The 21,353-nt window shown below is 41.7% G+C and overlaps 1 protein-coding gene across 1 annotated transcript in view; it reads left to right on the top strand.

Moving 5' to 3' along the window:
* Nucleotides 1-21,353, top strand: part of UST (uronyl 2-sulfotransferase) — a gene marked incomplete at its 3' end in the record, with an annotated part of 262,702 nt that overhangs the window by 146,105 nt on the left and 95,244 nt on the right. Inside the window, exons 3-4 of the mRNA XM_084228839.1 lie at nt 4,552-4,707; nt 16,820-16,899. Coding sequence (XP_084084965.1) covers nt 4,552-4,707; nt 16,820-16,899 — 236 coding nt within the window. The remainder of the gene's footprint in view (nt 1-4,551; nt 4,708-16,819; nt 16,900-21,353) is intronic.

Raw genomic sequence — 21,353 nt, 5'->3', positions numbered from 1 at the left:
TGACTTATAATCATAGACTATGAAAGTCTTGGTCCAGACCAAGTTTGCTTTTTACCTAGAAAGTCTTATTCTCCCCTCCCTAGTTCAAGCCATGGCTAAGCTATGGACAGCGTGGACATCATCTGGTGGTAGTTACTGTTGTGCTCGGATTTTGGAGACTTCTGTTTATTTGGCATGCTCCGTTCAAGCCTGTCAGCCCCTGAGGATTTGTGGCATTTGCAGAACTGACAAGGCAGGCAACGTACATAAATATGTAATTTATGCAGTGACTTATTTTGGAGCTCCCTTCACTTTTACAAATTGGCCATAAAATAGAAACCATAGACATAACATTCATATAACCATGGTTGCCAAGAACAAAGAGTCATGGGGGCAGAAGGAGCTTTCTTTGGATGAGGGGTGTTGGTGTGTACTTCTTTATAGGAGACCCAGAGAAAGAGTGACTATTCAAAATTCTTGCATGCATAATAATAGGAGATAAAGTTGGGGATGGCTTTCTGCCTGGCAATGGAAAATACCAGTCCCTTTCATAATCATTAAGTTGATCATTTGAGGGCATTCACCTGACGTGATGGACATTTCAAGTGAATTTAGGATTTCATATACATTTTACTCTGACTTACTACATCCTGTTTTCCCCCTTTGCTAGTGGAAGGGGGTCCACAGGACCCAGGCAGCTGGGAAGGGAGGGGAGGGAATGAACGGGAAACTACATCCTTCTCCTCATCTTTCCCCATTAGTTGTTGTGCTACTGTAGGCTTCCATTAGCTTCTAGAATGTGTCCTTAGGAAGAAAGAAGGACTAATGGATTCCTGTCAGCTCCACCTGAGCATTTTGGAGACTTGTGGATGAGTAAGAGCTGGTGGGACTGGGCGTGAGAGCTGATAGTTCCAAAAAAAAAAAAAAAAAAAAAATTAATGAGGTCGGAAGCCTTTGCAACTTTAAAAAAGGAAACAGTGTCTCTGTCATAGAAGTCAAACTAAAAATCTTTTTCACTCTGATGCCACAGCATACTAGGTGGTGCTTCATGTTAGGGGCCAGGGGCGCGGAGAACTAGTCTGGCATTGTATGAAACTAGGCTTTTTAGCTTTGTGGCCTTAGAGTCACCAGATGTTCTTTCTGGGTCTCGGTTTTTTCCATCTAAAAATAGTCATGATCTCGACCTCACTGGGTCCTTAGGAGGATGAGAAGACCACAAAGGGAAGCTCTAGCAAGTAAAATGCAGTTGATTGGGAGCTGCTGACGGAGGGCAACAGTGAAGGGGTGAGATGGGTGGATCTTTCTAAACTGCATCTGGACCTTGACTTTCGCTATATCTATGATCTGTGGGCATGTGGGGGCACCCAGGGGAGTCACTTAGATGCTGTTAATGATGTTTAATTGCTTGATAATTTAAACTCCTAGGAAAATGCACAGCTAGAATGAAGACAGTTATGCTCTTTGACTCAGTATTATTAACAAGGATTGAAAGCTTTATGCACAGAGCTTAGCACAGGGTCAGGATTAACCCTCCATAAAAATCACTTCTCCTTTTCACCATCTTTCCGGAAATTACACTTCAAGTTAAAGATGACAGTGAGTCTAAAAGCAGACCTTTTAGAATGGATCTTTCTGTCAGATCAGGAACTAATCAACTTGCTGCTGTTGTTCATTTTATCATCTTATTCAAATCAACCCATTAGTTTAGTCAATGTCCATTGCATTATATAGGCTCTTTTAGAAAATGATTTGAAAGCTCTACTCAAATTTGAGACAGGTTTATGTTTGTGATGGTGTATGCTGTGTCTTTAAATGTTACAAGACTGATTTTAAAAAGCTCGGAAAACACATTGTTGAGATGTGGAATAATGTGGATGTGGTTGTAGAATGATCTTTAAAGAAATGGTAAAAATGAATCACAGTGGGATGTTCATCTCGCCTTTCTTTTCAAATATGATTGTAGATCAGCTGCAGGAATGACGCAGGGATTTTGTTTTTATGTGCATTCTTTAAAATAACAAATATTTAAAACCATTATTTTGGAGCTTCCCATAAGATTGAAAGGAATTGTAAGGAACACATTTTTAAAAATAACTAACCAATAACCTAAAAGTATCAGCATCTTTAGGTATTAGCAAAAGGAAGTAGAGAGGTACTAGGCCTGCTACTGCGTTAATTATCCAATAAATTCAGGAAAATTAAGTGTTTTCACCTAATGTTTCTTTATAAGTGCCTCAGTGCTTCATTTAAATCTGCACTCTTCTTGTAAAGTACTTACATATGTGACAACTCACATCTTCTGGGTCGTCAATTCTCCCTTGCTGTTCTGTGCTAAGCTAGAAGACGAGGGAAAATGCATTCACCCCAATTCCTGTGCAGTTTATTTCTCCAAAGAAATTAAACTTTGTGTTTCGGTTGGCTTCTCTGTCACAGCCATCATCCCTACCACAGGCTGGTTATTATGGAAATTTCCAAAAGCCACTACTATCATTACATTAAATATGAAGCCTCGTTCCACCTTTCTGAGTCATGATCTGGTAACTAAGAACCTGAATCATTGCCAGAGAACCAACTTTTTGGGGGTACTCACCAATTGAGCTATAAATAAGTTGACCTATTTCAATAACTATCTTCTTACCCAGATATTTTTTATTACCATTTGGCCTGAAAACTCAGTTGGATTTGAAGATTCTCCTGGTCTCACATTTTAGCTGAATCATTGTGTTAAGGAGTGTTGTAGGGTAAGGAAAAATGTCAGGCTTTTCTGCCCTCCCGCCATCAGGAAAGATGATGGATCCTTGCAGTCCTGAATGCATGCCTGATGGCGGGCACCTGGAATAGGGTGTGGGCATAGGTAGATGGGATTCACCTGGGCTAAGACTGGGCTTTTTAAGGGCGGTGTCACGGGGACGCCAGGAGCAGTAGAAGCCGAAAAGAGAAGAAGAAGCCGAAAGAGAAGAAGCCCAAAGCAGAAGCAGAGAACACCAGAGAGCCCAGACAGAGTGAAGATTTGCTGGGGGCTGGGAGGACTGCCAGCACCCCTGCCTGCCACGTACCCGCTGAACCCTAATAAAAACCTGAAAAACCACTGAGGATTCTGACTCCTCCTTTACCCGGTCTGCATGGGATCAGAAAACCTGCCCTGTGTCCTGTTCCTGACCTTATAAGTGTTAAACAACATATTAAGTCCCTGAGAGCTTCCAAGAAACCCATCGCTGTGTACTGAGGCCCTGTGTGCACAAGGCATGTTCTAGACCCTGAGAGGAGACACACTGGAAGATACTGGCTGACCCTGAAGAAGTGAGGTGGTACTCGGTAACAAAACACACACACTGGAAGAATTACATCAACATGGCACATGACTGGTTGTTCAGTGAGTGATATAAATATAATACTTTATTCCAATAACAACTACCCTTATGCTCCAAATTTGTGAAATGCTTCTCTGCATGTAAACTACTTTAGGAAAATAACTAAACCTGTGAAAAAAATTCAAATGACATACCTCAGGCAAGTTGGTACATATTTCTGTTCATACAGCATGATATTCTTTAGCTTTGGGCCTTTGTATGGCCTTCTGTTATGAGTATATACCAAATGAATTAATCAATTATCATTTGTCGATTGTTGCTCACTGCTAAGCATTTGAAATAAAAATAAAATCTTTGTTGGGGATATAAATATTTCATCAACTGTTTCTTACGATAACTTACTGGCCTATAGAAAGCTACATAGCCAAAAAGTCCAAAAAATAGAAATAATTCTAATGTCCTTTAGCTGGTGAGTATGTAAACAAAATTTTCTATATCTGTACAATATATTATTCAGACATAAATGGACAAAGTATTGTCTCATACTACAACGTGGTTAATTTTGAAGCCATTATGCTAAGTGAAAGAAACCACACACAAGAAGATACATATTTTATTCCATTTATATAAGATATCCTGAATGCTGTAGGAGAAACCTAGAGACAGAAAGTAGATGAAAATGATATCAAGGTGCAGAGATAGAGAGAAATAGAATGTGAGCTCTAAGGACTGCTAATGGATATGGAGTTTCTTTGGCGAGTGATGAGAATATTGTGGAATTAGATAGTGGTAATGGTTGCACCACTTTGTGAATGTACTAAAACCATTGAATTGTACACTTTCACAAGAGTGAATTTTATCGTGTGTGTATATTATGTCTCAATTTTAAAATTACTATATGTTCCCTTGATAATGCTACAAATTAAGTTGTCCTAATAAAGCATAATATATCTTGTGAAAGAGTATTATCATCAAGGCACAAATTTATAAATTTTGTCCCAAGAAGAAACAGAAGAAGTATTATGACTGATCTTACTAGATGGTATGAAATGTTACCAGTTTTAAATCTCAGCATAGATAGTGATGTTTTTCTCTAAAGTTATTCTGAAGATAAATCCGAGTTCATCAGTTAAGTTCTCTCACTAACTTGAGATAGACCTTTCTCATTTAGGTTAATCAAACATTTTTTGTTCTGAAATCAAGGGATGCAATGGAAGTATCTGAACCAAGGCCTCATTTTTGCCTTTTCGCTCTTTCCCAGGTGCTGCCCTTTCCGAGCCAGGTGGTGTACAACAGAGTAGGCAAGTGTGGGAGCCGCACTGTGGTCTTGCTTCTGAGAATCTTGTCGGAGAAGCATGGATTCAACTTAGTCACATCAGACATTCACAACAAAACCAGGCTTACTAAAAATGAACAAGTAAGTTGTCTTTGTCCATGAATTGTTTCAACTCAATTGTGTAATTAATGGATGCCTTATGGGACATCCTTCAAACTCCTCATGAATAAATACCAGAGCTGCAATTTCATACTGTATTTTGGCCAGAATGGAAGGAAACTTAAGGTTTCTGGAGGAAAGTTTCCCACAGGGATATTTTTATTAAGACTGATGAAGGACAGTGTACACTCATCACTGTCTATCTAAAATTAGCAATCATAGATCTCAAATAGTTACACCACTGAGCTATGAATAATGCTGATATCCTGGCAGTACAAGTGAGAAAACTTAATTTTAATACTCTTCCTCTGCATTTTCAAGCAAGTTTCCTAAATTTTTATGGGTAGAATAAAGAGAAAGACCTCTTTGGGACGGGAATCTGATTGGTTGACGGGGGTACCAATTTCCTGCTGTGGTCAGCTCAGGGCCTCCTGTGCGTCCAAAGCAAGCATATTTGGCATATTCAGTGGTAGCAACAGATTCCATTTCGCAGGAACAATTCTGCCCTAATATAACTGACCGACAGGAGTAGACAAGCTACAGCAGAGTAGGGATGTCGCTTGCCAGGAAACTACAAAAGTAGATTCTGCTTCACAGAATGGGGTCGACAGTCTCCATTTAGCTGCCTTGCTAATGTAGAAAATTTAGATCTACTTCTCTCATAGTTATTTTACAGAGACACAATTGTTAACCTGGTCTCAAAAAATTGCTTGTTTCATTAGCTACTGAGGAGGGATGAATAGTCATGTTGTAGCAGCAGGACAGGGACGGAGCACAGTCTCTATAACCCAAGCAGGCGGGGTAAGGGAGAAGTCTTGGAGCCCTCGGTGGCTTTTACAAGCTTTTATTGGGATCTACAAGATACACAGCAGGTAGGGGTGCTGGGGAGCCGGGAGGCTGGCAGTCCTCCCAGCCCCCAGCAAATCTTCACTCTGGGCTCTCCGGCTTTCTTTCGTGGACTTGTTCTCTGCTCCTCTCGTGGGTCTGTTGGTGTCCCCAGGATAACACCCTTATAAGACCAGTCTCTCAGCCCAGGTGTGCCCACTTATGCATGCCCCCCCCCCCACACTCCAGCTGTCCGCCATCAGGCATGCATTCAGGACCGCAGGGATCCATCATCAATTCTAATGGCAGGAGGGCAGAAAAACCTGATACTTTTTCTCTTACCCTACACATGTGTATAAGTTTTCTCCAGAGAACAGAACCAGTAAGTGAAGATGTAAGTATGTATAATGTGCATATATATTGTATGTATGTGTGCAAATATATACATGTATATACATATGTGTGTGTGTGTGTGTGGAGAGAGAGAGAAATGGATGGATGACTGGATCATAGATGATAGACAGACAGACAGATCAAGGAAGGTTGATATAGAAAGAACTGCCCACATGATAATGGAAGTCATGAAGACCCATGATCTGCTTCTGCATGCTGGTGATTCAGGAAAGCTAGTGGTGTGACTTAGTCTAAGCCATGAGAACTAGATGGACCAATGGATGATGCAAACCCTACTCTGAGAGCAGGGAAATGAGATGAGGTGTCCCAACACAATCAATGAAACAGAAAAAAAAGGGGAAATTCCTCCTTCCTCTTCATTTTCAGGCCTTGAGGTGATCGATGGGTTGGGTGATGTCCACCCTCCATGGGGAGGGAATCTGCTTGACTGCATCCACTGATTCAAATGCTGATCTCATCCTGAAACACCCTCCCAGACACACCCAGAAAAAATGTTTCATCTGGGCACCCAGGGGCCACCGAGTTGACACATAAAATGAACCATCATCAGGCCACCCAATCAGTACCTAAGTTTGGGGAATAAAAAAACCACACATGGTTTACTATAAGATTGAGACAATAATTATGGAAATTTCCATCCCTGTCCACTTCTAACATAGACCTCATCTCTGAGGCATTGAAAAACCTCAAAAACAAAGGGAATTTTCAACAGCCTGTCTCTCTTTTTCCCTGGGAGCAAATGCGCTGTTTTTTTTTTAAGACAGTGATGTTGCCAAGAGTACTTGCTTTAAAGATACTATATTTAGTGTCTTCGCCAATATGGAGATCAAAATACCTACTCCTTTAAAGCTTCCATTAAAAGTCTCTGATGACCAAGTTTTAATATCAATTACCAATCAGTAAAAAATATTTTGAGATTATCTCTTGTAGGTTCTGTAGAAGGCTCTCAAGAGAATAATTATATTTGGTGACATTTCAGAATATCACCTGTTATAAATAACTTTAATAGGGGTAGATTCTCTGTCATTTCCTTATCTGATTAAAGAACTAATATGATAAAGCTGGCTCTGCCTTTTTTGCTAGCTAGAGTAACTATAAATAAATATGCTATTATAATTTTATTATAAATATTGAATTTGATTTTCCTTTGAGCCTGTCTCTGGGTTTGCTTTCCTATGTATATAAACTTTGCTCAGATCTCAGCTGCCTCATTAAATATAATAGCTCAAGTTTAGTTCCCACTGCTGAAGAGAGTACAAATAACCCAGACAGAGCAAGGCAGCTAAAGTGTTAGACACCGAGGTGTTCAGGAATGCCTTCGAAGAAAGTGTTTCATCTAGAAAGGGTTAAAGACCAAGTCATCTTTTTCCTCTCAAGTAGGGGTTAGTGCTCATCTGTTTGGAATGATTGGCTTGTCTGGAAGCCAGGGAATAGACGAGACAATCTGCTAAGGTTCTTTCCAGCCCTGTGATTCTACGATATATTTGTACAACTTCTAGCATAATCTGTGTATAGTATACTTGAGACATTTCTGATTCCTGTGGTCAGGGTGATCGAGAATCTATTTCACTACTTAGTTCTTTCAGATTCCTTTTAAATTATAGGGCAAGTTTTTAAAACTTAAGGGAAAAGTAAAGATAAAATAAAAAAAAAACCCAAATATACATTTTGATGTAAAACAAACATAATGCCAGTGACAGTTGCCTCTGCAGTTAGCTGACCAGCTGTGGCTTGCAAAGAGCCAGGAAACAGACAAGAAAGCAGGCTTGAAGAGTTCAAGAATGTTTAAAGGAACTCTTTTCCTTGTCATGTGTATCCCTTTTACTAAATTCTCCATGTGCATAAAACAAGTGGAGAAAAAAATATTATTTTAACCTAATACATTCCAGAAATAATTCATGGTATGAATAGCTCCTCTTCTTGGTAATTTATTGAAGGGAAAAAGCAACTTAGGAAATGAGTTAAAAGTTATATCCATGGATTCTCAACCTTAAACAGTAGAACTCTGAAAATGTGTTTCCATGGAAACATTGTTCTTTGGAGTGAACAGCAATCCTGCTTCAGGTGCAGGATGAGTTCAGCAGGCTCTGTGGGCTGGCCAGAACTCTGGCCACCGGGCAGAACCATTCCTTTATGAGAAAATGTGCTCCAAGTTCCCAACTACTGACTTACAAATGAACTTTGCAATAGTATCCACTTGCAAGACTGGAATTATCTATACTATTTCATTCATACACAAATACAAAGGCACCTCTCTGGGACAGAGTCATATTCACTCATACATTCCCCCTCCCAGAGCTGCTGGTCACACCCACACAGAGATACACACACGGATACACACAGAGATACACACACAGACACACTCAGACACACACAGAGACACACAGATAGAGGTACACACACAGACACACACTGTCTCACAATACTAACTTTATAAACCTTTTTAATGGAATAAGACTGAAGGATTATTAAAAAGGAAAGGGAGTATGAAGACACCAAATGTTACAATGCCTATAAAAATCCCATTACATCTGCCCTGATAGAAATAGAAATACCTTTGAAGTTTATATTTTAAAAACTCTGCCTCAACAGAAGAGCACAGACAACTGCTGCTGGCCAAATGTTGCAGCTTTGGTGTGCATTAGTGCGAACCCGTGATGACATCACTTCTGTTATATGCTCTAATGCCAGATTTCAGCTCATTGGGCAGCTTAGATAATCACTTGGAAAATGGAGTGTGTACACCATTTGAAACATAGAAAACTCTTTTTCCATATGACCTGGTGTGGGTGCCTCTGCTAACGCTCTTTGTTATGTTAATGTTCTGATGCTGCCTTTCAGAACTTCACTCCAAGCACAGCAAAGGTCACAGACACAAGAATTCCAAGTTGTTAGAGGAAATTGTTGGCAGGTGAACTAAAAAGAGAAGGCAAATACTTTTACTATTTTTATTTATATTGAAGCTACAGAGGGTTAACAATTGAAACAGCACCTACTGCTTGCTTATTTTTTACTTCATTATTTCATTTAACTCTTTTAGACCTAAAACTATACTGTTGAGTGGTTCTGATTCCCTACTAATGGATGAGAAAACTAAGACAACCAGCCCATTTGGAAAGCAAAAAGCTTTCCAAATGGGCTGGACTAGAATGACTATCTGTGGCTTCTAGACTTGAACCCAGCCCTCAGACTGCACAGCAGTGTCTCTAGCTGAGCCTTGAGAGACACAGAGTTGCATTGGCCCTTCTGGAGAGTCTGGGGTAGATTCCTGTCCATTCTTTTTTTAATGAAGCCATAGGTGATCCCATAAGACAGAGAGTTCAAAATCTCTGTTAGAACCATTTTCATACCAGCATTTCCCTCAGTGCATTCCTGCAACTCCTAGTCCCCTAAAACACTGAAGCAAATACTCAGAGTTCCGTAAGTTTGGGGAGTACTGCCTGATTATTCCTTTTCTAAGAGATTCACAATGATTATGCACATGTTAGAGACTCAGAATTCTTTCTATTAAAAACAAAAAATTCCATTTAAACTGGCTTCTACCTTAACTTGGTAACTCTATGTGTGTGGTCTCACCTGCATCTGATTCCACTTTGGGAGATGCCATACCAGCCTATACTCCTCTTTCAGTCATATCAGTGAGGGCTGCTATTCACTGTCAAGTTCACCTCTACTCTGACTGCATCTATCCAAGCTGTCAGTACCTTGAAATCTACTCAGAGGTTGGAGGAGACAAGTCCTATGCCCGTGCATGCTAGATAGCTCTAGTCTTTTGCTCAAAATAAATATTCCTGTACAATGTTTTAAACTTCCCTGTCTCTGTTCTCTCCCCTAGAAGTCCCAAGTCTGGGACTACAAGGCAATGATTACAGGTGTTTGTATGTTTGGGTGAAAACAAAATCCTCTCAGGGGATCCTCGAGCACAGTTCTAAAGAAGAATCATTATGTGAAATGCCATGCCATCCCTCTCCATGCCACCCCCTCTGCACCACTGCCATTTGAAGAAGGGGATATAAAATCATTCTGGAGAATAAGGAGGGCTTATAGGAATATGCCTTTTCTACCTTACCATGCCCCACCATCACATGTTATTAGACATTTTTAGACATTTTTCTTTTTATTAAAGTGGATCCACTACTAAGCAAGAAAAATTCCTCTCTCACCTCAGAATCCCTCAAACCTCCAAAGACATCATGTTTTCCCATACGTCTTACAAGTGGCATCTCCTGGAAGCTGGCTCATTTATCCCAGGAACCATCTCTTTGCTTAAGACATTGTGGAGAAGTCTCCCTTACAGTGGCCCTGAGGGCTGCCTGGCTTTATATTAGGAGGAAGGCACCAGGACTGCTCCCGCTGGACCCTGCAATCAAACTACAAAAGAGTAGCCGGGTCCAATTCCAGGCCACAGGGATGAGTTCATCCACCTCTACAAATAGATCTTGCCTTGGAATCCTATAGACACAAGCTGAGTCCACTAATAGAAACTTGGTAGAAAGAAGACAAAGAAAAGAGGAAGATGCAACAAAGCCTGGAAAATTAATTCTTCCAGGTGTAGCCCTGAAATTGATTTTCTCTACCCTTGAGGCCCACTCTTTGCTATGTGCAGGTCTTTGCTCCCCCTGGTGGGTTTCTTCTTCATTGCAGGACTGTGCTGCACAGACTGCACAGCCATCAGCTGATGGGAGGAGGGTCAGCCTTCTTCCTTCTAGAACTTGGCCAAGCTGGGGAAAGCGGGACAGGTTACCTGATTCTACAGCCACCTCCCAGCCTCTGAGGTTAAAGGGCCCCAGAGTTCTCCTCTGAGCTATTCTGATTGACTTTGATATGTTAAAAACATGTCTTTTCTTTTATTTAAGATGTTTTGAAAAATTATAGGGCATCTTCTTGTTTGTAACACAGGAATTGAGAGCAGAGCGGGGTCAGTGCCGTGGCTGCTGACAGGAAGAAGTCAGTAACAAAGTCTCCTGCTAACTAGCTGTGTTTTCTGCTCTGTCAGCTCAGACAGATTGCAAGCAAAAGATAAAAAAAGACCTCCTGGCATTTCCTTTATAAATTCTGTTTGATTCTTCTTTTAAAAAAAAGAAACTTCACTTCTATCTCATTCTCAGATGCACCATGACTTAACCTCTTCCTTTAGATATCATCTATTACACAGTTATCTTCTTTTAACACAGTATATTCATTCCCATTCTTATTATAATATACTGTGTTTTCACCTAGAATTCAAACAGTATTCTCTCTGATGCTTTAATGCTTTCATTTTTCATTATTTTAATGCTTTCCCAACTGTTACAACTTTCAGTCAATTCTTAGGCACATCACATGAAAAGTAGAAAAGGCATATCCCTATAAACCTTCTTTATTCTCCAGAATGATTTTGTAGCCCCTTCCTCCCACGGAAGAGGTAATATACAGATCCAGTGGCAGTGGTGTGGTGGGGGTGACATGGTGGGGGACGGCATGGCGGGGGCTGGGATGGTGAGGGGTGGGGTGGTGGGGCTGGGATGGTGAGGGTGGGTGGTAGGGGGTGGAGTGTTGGGGCATGGTATGGTAGGGGATGGAATGGTAGGGGGTGAGATGGTGGGGGTGGGATGGTGGGGGATGGGGTGGTGGGGAACGGGGTGGTGGGGCATAGGGTGGTGGCAGATGCCATTATAGGGCATGGGATGGTGTGAGATGACAACTAAGTGACTAAGAACAGGATTCTTGGTGTCAGACAGATTGGAGTTCGATCCTGGCTCTTCCTCCTCCTCCTCCTCATGGTGAGACTATAAGCAAGCTGCAAAGCCCCCATTTCTCTCCTGTCAAGGAAACTACTCACCGAGTCGTCTGAGCTGAAATGACAGCATGTACATAAAAAGCTCTAGATGCAGCGTGGAGCCCGGGACACACTGGAAATGGGAGTTTGCTTGGTGTCATTGGGTCCTAGATGTTGTAATGGAGAGACTGTCAGTTCCCAGGACACCAGGATAGTGGATGTATTTGTCTGTCCCAGAGAGGCAAAGTCATTGCTGAGTGATAACTCTGACTTAGTTATCACTTGGCTCCAAAAAGTTTTCTAAAGGGGTTGTCTGTTCAACACAGGTGCTTGGGCTTGATCTTCTGTACTTAAATAAATAAAGTCTGGCTCCTGCCCTCAAGGAGTTTACAGTCTGGCTCAAAACTAACACACAAACTCAACTACAACATGATTTTATTTTTTTTTAAATTTTTTAAATTTAATTTTATTTTTTAAATAATAAATTTTATTTTTATATTCCCCATACAATTGCAACCCCCCTTTCTGATCCCACTCCCTCCCCTCCCGCCCCCCACCCCCCCAAAAGTGTCTCTGTTTCATAGTTTTTTGTTGATTCTGATTTTCACTTTCTTATAGTTATTCATTTTCCTGGTCCCTTATTTAAGTTTTCTAGATTCCTGCTATGAGTGAGACCATCCAGTATTTTTCTTTTTCTTTCTGGCTTATTTCGCTGAGCATGATCCCTTCCAGCGCCATCCATGTTGCTGCAAATTGCACGTGTTTATCTTTTTTGATTGCTGAGTAATATTCCATGGGGTATATGTACCACATCTTCTTGATCCAGTCATCTGTTTTTGGGCATTTGGGTTGTTTCCAAAGTTTAGCTATTGTAAACAGTGCTGCTATAAACATAGGGGTGCAGGTGCTCTTTGGAATTGATGTTTCTGTGTCCTTTGGGTAGATATCTAGGAGTGGAATTGCTGGATCCTATGGAAGCTCTATGTTTAGTAGGTCCAGAAATCTCCACACAGCTCTCCATAGTGGTTGGACCAGTTTGCACTCCCACCAACAGTGCAGAAGAGTTCCTTTTTCTCCACACCCTCGCCAACATTTGTTGTTGCTAGTTTTTTTAATATGTGCCATTCTCACTGGTGTAAGATGGTATCTCATGGTAGTTTTGATTTGCATTTACAACATGATTTTATAAGTGGGCATCCTGGAAAAGTCTCAGAGTGTATAGGAGGTGAAAGAAGCAACATTATCTCTTACCAAAGATGTGCAAATACATACCCGTGCCCCCCACTTCTGTAGCCAGATGTGCTCCTCCTGCAGCCCCTCCCCAACCTCTGTGAAAGGGCACCATTGTGGCTGAGATGCAAACTAGGGAGCTGCCTTGGCCACTCCCTCTCCTTCCCTTCTGCTGCCAGGGTCACAGACTCTTCCCTTACCATACCCGGACTCTCCTTGGCCCTACTGCCGTTGGCTGTGTTCAGTCATTCCCTAGCCTTAGAATCTCCTGGAGGGTTTGTTAAAACACAGAATTAATGAATAGATGTGTGTGCATCTATATGTGTCTATGTATGCACAAATGTATGCAGGCATAATACATGTGTATACGCATAGAACCATAGCACTTTCAACAAAAACCCATATAAGGAAGAAACGTATGAACATTCATGATCCCACAAGTAGATAAGCTTGCTAGATGTTTTGAAGAAAAAACAACACCACAGACTGATTGATGGACCCCCCCCCCAGAGTTTCTTCCACTTCAGCAGAACATAGAAGTTACCATTAACCAGCACCAGGTCTAGAGAGGGGGGTGCTGAGAATGTACACTTCTAACAAGTTTCTAGTTGCTGTCTGTGCTCCCAGAACACTAACTTCATGCCCTCATTATTTCCTGCTGAGATTCGGGTCATCTTAGCTAAACTTGGCATCTCTGATCTTGACCCTTTTTTTTCATTCTCCACCCTGCTCTCAGATCTGGCAAAAAAAAAAAAAAAATCCTTTCTGGCTGTGGATTGCCCATAGGATCTTGTCAGAATGCCTCAATTACCTACTCCTGCCTCCCTCTCTAGCCTCACCTGCTGCCTTGCTGGTCCCATGTTCCACCTCTACACTTGGAGTTCCTGGCAGTTTTAATATCCACACTGTTTTGTTTCAACCTTTGCATCTGCTGTCCATACTGTCTGCAAGGCCATAGGTCACTTTCTCGCTGGCTGACTCCTACATGTCCTTGAAACTCTCGGGATCTCTCCTTTCTGGAAAGTTCACCACTCCATCTGCAGGCAGGGAGATGGGCCTCACCTCTGTGCTTTCTGCCCCAGGTGGTTTTCACATGCTTGTACCTGCTTGCTGTTCCACCATGCCCATAAAACTGATCTTCTTGAGAGCACAAATCAGACCTTTCTCTCATAGCCACAGTCCCAGGCAGTTCATTGCCCAGTAGCGAGGCAGAGTCAATGCATATTGAGTGAAAGGAGAGATCCAGGAAGGCTATTTGGAACTTTAGTCAGTGTTAGGCACTTAAGTTAGATGTAAAGCGGGGTTAGGGTTTGACCATGCCAAGAGAAGAACTTTCCACAAGGAGCTTGAACCTGAGCATAGATATGGTCAGACTTGGACACGGTGTGAGGAAGAAACAGGGGGTGTCTAGTTTGGCTGGTCATAGGACATGTGGTTTTGAGAGCCAATTGAGGAAGAGAGTGAAGGTGGACTTAATGTGACCTGGGAAGGGATTGGGGGAGTCCAGGGAAGACCCAGATCAAATATGAGAGCATAGAAATTACCTTTAACCAGCACCAGAACTCTTTTTCTATTAAAAGAGAAGGAAGCTGGATAAGGAGTAAAGATGATCAAAAGTAGGTTTGGCCATGGTGGACTTGGAAACACCAGTAAGACACATTTTTCCACTGAGTTTATTCATGTTTGGTTGGTTTCCAGGGCCTAGTAAGTGCTTAGTAAATGCTGCGTGCATGAATGAAGAGTGAATGTATGCAGCGAATCAGAATAAAAGCTAGCCATGGCCCTGCATGGGCCAGGAAAAGGAGAGGTAGTGTCTTTGATTATTTTAGGTTATGTCATTGTCACCCACGATGATAAAATACAGGCTGCTGGTGACAGCAAGAGGACCAGGAGAGAGAAAGCAGGTGACAGACCACAGAGGTTCAGCAGACCACTGCTTGTCCCTGGAAGTGGAGGGACACCTAGCATTTGTGAAGATGGTCCAGTGACACCATGAACATAATTTCTTAAACCTGTGTTTGTGGCACTTCTAAAGTGGCTGTGCTATGTGGAGTGCAGTGACAAAATGTAGGAGAGCTGAACTGTGCTATCTGACTTCACTGCAGTAATGCAATAAACATGAGCCTTAGTACCTTTATACTATGTTTAAAGATCCGTCTAGAAAGAGTTAGGCCTTGTCACTTCTAATCCATTTTTCCTTGTGAAATAGACAGCTTTATGATTATTATGACACTTTCTCAAAATCTAACCACTACTGTTTTTCCATTAAATTTAACACGCTGACATGTGTTTAGCGAATGTGCTATAATGTTGAATATATGAAAGAAATGCTTTCCTTCTGACCTGCTTTTCCAATCTACTTGTACTAGGGGGCTTTCTCATATTACTCTCATGTGTGCAGAGATAGTGGAATAAAAGTCAGAGAGATTAAAGCACTGAATGATCTTTTTATTAATCATAAACACAGTGGGTTTATTTTCTAAGCAGTCATCCTTGGAGAGCAGGAGAACTCTGTGCTTCAAAATTGCAATTCTGTTAGTAGATCCACCAAAAATAAAAATGTACAATGTGACCTAGCAATAAGTTGTATTATGGAAAAAAAAAAGTGGGGGGGGGCAGGGAAGATAGAGGATAAGCGGTCGATGAAGAGGCTGGATTGTTTTTTTTTATGCTCAAGCCTGCAGACAAGCTGAACATTATCTCCCAAGCTCACCACAACCAACAGAAGCATAGGGTTGTGACTGCGAGTCATTTCCTTTTTAAGTTCAGTTTCATTCCTTCAGACATCACTGTGGGCACAAATATCTGATTAAAGAGATTAAATGCTAGATCCCAGGGTACCAATCTAGAGAGCATATGGTAGTTGGAGTTAATGCCTCCCATCAGTACTTATTGAGCATTTCTGTGTGTTCAGCCTGTGCTGGACACGCAGGAGCAAAGCCGAACAGGTTTTCTGTGGGTTCAAGGCAAACTTGACTCTGATTTTATTGTCATTGTTCTGACCCGGGTGATCAGGGCCGTGACCATTTCTGCTGGCAGTTTTCAACTTGAACTGTTTCTGAAAATAGGAGAAGCTGTGCTTCTGATGCCCAATCAAGTGGCAGTTTTCAGCATGCTTCTGAAAGATTCCACAGTGTGTCTGTTTTGAGGGGCCAATTAGAAAATCTAAGGATGTGGAATTCAGGAAGTCAGGGAGTCATAAGAATGTTTGGAATTTCTAACAGATTTTACTAAACAGTTTCTGTATCATGACATGTTCCAGAAGAGCCATAAATGTTCATTTATACAAATAGAGATGATTTTTTGCCTCGCTGATAACTGCAAATAAATCATTCACATGGCCACCCACCAAAAAGCCAAGCAGTTTTTTGGAGGTGGGAGGGTCATATTTGCTGAGAAATAGTTGCTTCGTCCATTTTTATAAGAAAGAGAAAAATCATAAGGCATGATGTTTAATTTCCACTTTGAAATTCTATAGAACTAGTTTCAAACATGTCTGTGTATCCCAGTAATGCCATTATAGAAATAGAAAATGATGACTAGCCTCTACCTGGCTTGGACTTTAATGGAGGAACTAAAGGCATTTTCTTACCTGCCTTTCAGTATAGTAGGCTCTCCCTTCTCCAGGGACCATGACTTCATCTGCCCCCTGTGTTCATGGTCACGTCAACTAAATTAAATACAGGACTGCACATCGGGGACGCGCTGTCTTCTTCAGGAGGAAGCCTGTTGCAGAGAACACAGCAATCTGACCCTGGTCCAGGAGGCTATAATGGGGAATAAAGGAGCTGGGGAGATAACCTTTAGCTAAATGTGACTTGGTACATTAAACCCTAGCGATGCTAATTTTGTGCTTTTTTTTAATAGATGGAACTGATTAAAAATATAAGTACTGCCGAACAGCCCTATTTATTCACTCGACATGTTCATTTCCTCAACTTCTCAAGGTAAGAAATTTTCCCACTTAACGGTTCTTTCGTTTCTTTTTAGTACTTAGATTCTGTCTAATGAACGATTACTTTCAAATCTACCTTCATTTCCAAGGCAAGCTAATTGCTCCTGAAAAGACATTTTTAATCCATTTATTTTTGCCAGAGAGAGATCAAAATTTGAAATATTTCGACAGAAGCTTCATTTCTTCCTAGAATGCTAATCTTAAATCTTATAAAAATGTGAAATTGTTTTTTAATGAGAAGCCACTTGACCTGACAGTTCTCTAGAAAGAAAAAAAAAATCAGGTTTTGTATTGAAGCAAATAAATTAGGCAACCACAGCTGGGTATTTTTAACAGGAATATTTTACTGCCCAATTTTATGCAATTCGAACCTGCACATGACCCTGGGAATAACTTAGTGATGGGGAGATGTGGATTTTATAGGATTCAAAATGTTAGTATGAGCCTCTCTGCCCACTTTTTAAATATAATTTTCCATGTAATTATTCTCAGCCTGGTATGTTTGATGTTGTTGGGGGTAGTTTAGAAACCTGTTCCTTCTTCAGCTGCAGGAACCTTCTGATAATAATGCAAATCTTCAAATGTAGATTTTTAACCCCTGGATCTGTTCGTTGTTAATTTCAAGTTCTGGGCGTTCACGTCTCAGTGGCCACTAGCATAGGCCCCCCTGTGCTTTACTGTCAGCTGGTTCTCAGATTCATCTTCTCGAGCTGGCCTTCCTTCCAGGAAGGAAGGCCTGGCTCTAACTTCCCCTCAGGGAGTAGTTCAATAAGGGCAGAGCTGGCCAATGCCCACAGTTGGCGACAACCGACAGATGTCAGGGTCCAGGGGCAAAACTGCTGCCCAGCTCCAGACCCTGGGCCCCCTTATCAGTCTTCTGGCTGACACCTTCCTGTTATTCCCCAGAGGAATAACAGGAGAGCGCCTGCTAGCTGGTACTAACTTCATGGCCCCCCAAAGCCTGGCCTAGGCATGCCTTGAGCATGAACTGCTGCAGAGTTCACTGGGCAGGCACATTACTAACATAAAGGGGTGGAAGGTTTTCTGCCTCCAAAGGACATCCTGCTGTGCAGCAGGCCCTGTGCACATGAAGAGTGAAGAGATTGAGATTCTGCACAGCCAGTTATTAAGAGAGAGTAGTTGCTACCTTATCTCTGCAAGCGAGCTTCCCCTGAATTTCCCCAGCAAGCCTGACAACCAGAGTTCTTGGACAGTGGGAAGCACACCTGCAAATTATCCTCAGTGGCCCAAGGCCACAGAATTGATAGCTGGAGTGTGTTTCTAACCACATTTATAAAGTGGCTTGTTACTGGAATGTCTGGAGTTTACACCCAGCCTCTCACTTCCAGTAGGCCAAGAACATATAATTAGACATAATTAGATAATGAGGACTTGTTAGCTATTTCAGGCACTACGTTTTATGACTTGTAGAGAACAGACTTCCCCTGTGACCCTTGCTTAACTCGTGAGATTCCTTCTGCATCGCCCCTGATGTCCTCAAACCTCATTCATTTAACTCTTCCTGTCTCATAGGTCAAATCTTTAAAATTGAAACAAATGGCCAGGCAACAGATTTAATTGTTAACTCAGGCCAGTGTAAAGCTCTGATCAAGCCAAATCCAGTGCCCTCCTTGGGTGTGCAGAGCTGGGCAGAGCGTGGTAACTGTTTTATCATGGCCTGTTTAATCTGTCATCACCATATTTATCATGATGCATCAAACAGGTTTCCAAGAGTTTAATCTTGATTGAGTTTATCTTGAAAGAAAAGATTGATGAGCATCTTTCAGAAGGTACCATCTCTTCAGAAAACAGCGTTAGTTTAGCTGTCAGGACCTCTGAGTAGAGCCCTTCCCCTTGACCAATTCACCCTTTGGGGTAGGGGTAGACTCTGTTTTTCCAGCTATAAAATAGGGACAATTGTTCCTACGTCTACCTTGTAGGGGTGCTCTGGACACATAAAGGAAAGCACTTCAAGTTCTTTACAAGAAGGATATTACATAGACTCAAGTGGCCTTCAAAGGGACATTTCTGTAGAAGGCTCTGAGTCCACAGTTGACCCTCACTGTCTGTACCTATCCTGTGTGTATCCTTACTGCGTCTCTGTTGTGACACACCTACGGGCAGGGCCCTGCTTTTGCTCCAGTGCACTGCACTGTACCCCTCTCCATTCTACTCCTTTCCATTCCATTCCATTCCATTCCATTCCATTCCATTCCATTCCATTCCTTTCCATTCCATTCCATTCCATTCCATCCCTTCCTCCACCCTACTTTATTGGATTAATGCAGATCTAAAGCACCCTCCATCTTCTGTTTGCTTCCTTGAGACTGGTGCTTCTGTAGTGAACAATTCTTGTTTTCCTGCCCTTCAGGGAACTATATAAACTACACAACTATATGAACTATATAAACTATATGAAAGGTGAAGCAGCAATAAAATGTGGTGAACTTTAATAGAAAGTCACCAGATTTTCCTGAGAAGAGGAGGAAGAAGTGAGAGGAGAAGAGGAAGTCCTGGGAGGCATTGAGAGAGGAAACAAGGCAGCTAGGTGGGAAGAAGCTCAGCTGTGACCCAAAAGAGTGGGTCTTTTGTGCTCTAGGGAGAGAACTCACCAGAGAGTACTTGAACCAGACAAGGCTTTATTAGAGACTCATGCCTGAGGGAGCCAGTTTTGGGCAGGAGAATATGGCCGGTCTCCCTGAAGGGAGGTAGGTGGAGGTATTCACAGTGGGGCAGAGGCTAGCACCATAGCGTGGTCTGGATTGGGCTACACCGGGCTTGCACAGATGGGTTACACTCCAACTACGCGTGTCAGCTCTTGGCATTCTCTCTCCAGGAAATTTTGAGATAATCATCAGTCAGAATCTATAGTGCTTTTTGTCTGGCATGGCATCTTACGGTCAGTGTTGGGGCCAAATTGGAAGTGCTCTCAAGTCCATGATTTAGTCCACCTGTTCACGCAGGACTTGGGGCAACTCATCCTGTTGGTTCACTATTTCTTTTACCTCAAAACTAAGAGGAAGGCACCAGTGTGAACACAAACCCGGCCAAGAGAGTCACCTAAAGGAGTCCAGTTAAAGGGGCACCTGAGTGTGGGCATAGAGTCACAAGTTGAGCCTTAGTATATTACACAATTATTGTTACACTTATTCAACATGGGGAGTTAAAATAACCAGCTTTTCTTTTGAAGGGAATCACTTTATCTGAGTAAAATTTCGTAGCTAGAAAGGCAAACTGTGAGCATATAAGGAAAGCCCTTAAATACACAAATAACAGAGAAAAACACTTAGTTGGAACTTGTCAAGAGGGCTGTCACCTTTTTAAAATGTATTTTGAATTGTAAGAAATGTTAAATAGCACAGAAATGTTAAATAGCAAAAGTTCAACTGAGTTAATTTTAAAGATCTATTTGCCTTTAGGAAATGATTCTGTAAAAATTATGCAAAATGAAAGGTTTTTGTAGTCAGAAATAGGATGGGACACGGTTATTAGCAAAAGATGAGAAAGATTATTTAGGCCAAACCACTTTCCATTTGCGGGGTCGGGGGGTGGCTAAGGGGTCTTTTTCTGCAGAAAAGACTTCACTGATGCTGACCAGGAAACTCCAGTCTGGTTAGTTTTGGGAGAGGCTGAAACTGCAGTTCCAGCGGGTACTGAGTCTTGATGAGGCCAGACATCATCCATTCTAGGCTGGTATTTCTTTTTCACTTTTTCAACAGAGATAATTGAAGTGCTCTAAGAAAACTGCCTGATCACTGCTAACGGGCATCTGGTTTGCTTGTCTCAGGATAATGAGGTTATTAAGCAAACAATTAATACTGCCACCTAATTTGTTGATATTTCTAATCCTTCATCCTTAACATGCAGCAGGGTCCTTGGTGGTGAACAGAATACAATAATTCAGAATATAAGAATGAAAGTCTAGTCTCCCCCTACACCTGTTTTTATATATGCTCTGAATCTTTGAAATGTGTGACATGACACCAAAACAAAGTTTAGTTGTTGTCCTTTATTTCTCTGTGTTCCCTGCCCCCACCCCCCACTAAATATGATGTTCTTACCTGGAAATTCACATCAGTGCTATGTATAGCCTGTGAACTTTTGGTGACTCAGTAACTGATTTATTTCATTTATTCATCACCTAGGTATCTTGTGCTGTTCCTTCTTTTTCCTTTTTATTTTTAGAGCTAGGAATCATTTCACTATTGCCAGTTTTATTAATTCAGCCATGGAAAGTGATAGTATCAGACCAACCTGGTGCATTTGTAGCTGCCTTGGAGATGGTTTCCTGCCAGAGGAGATCAACACTCCCAGCTCAATACAAGTCTCAGACTTCAGTTTGGATTCCTGAGGTTTTCTACAGTGTTTGCTTACCTGAAAATTCAGTCCAGACAGATGTTTCACCTGGGCTACCTGGCAAATGGAGTCAAAATTAGCTAAAGAATG

The sequence above is a fragment of the Talpa europaea genome (assembly GCF_964194135.1).
Source record: "Talpa europaea genome assembly, chromosome: 2".
NCBI lineage: Eukaryota > Metazoa > Chordata > Mammalia > Eulipotyphla > Talpidae > Talpa > Talpa europaea.
The sequence above is the reverse complement of the archived record's forward strand: the minus strand, read 5'-3'. Positions and strand labels throughout refer to the sequence as shown.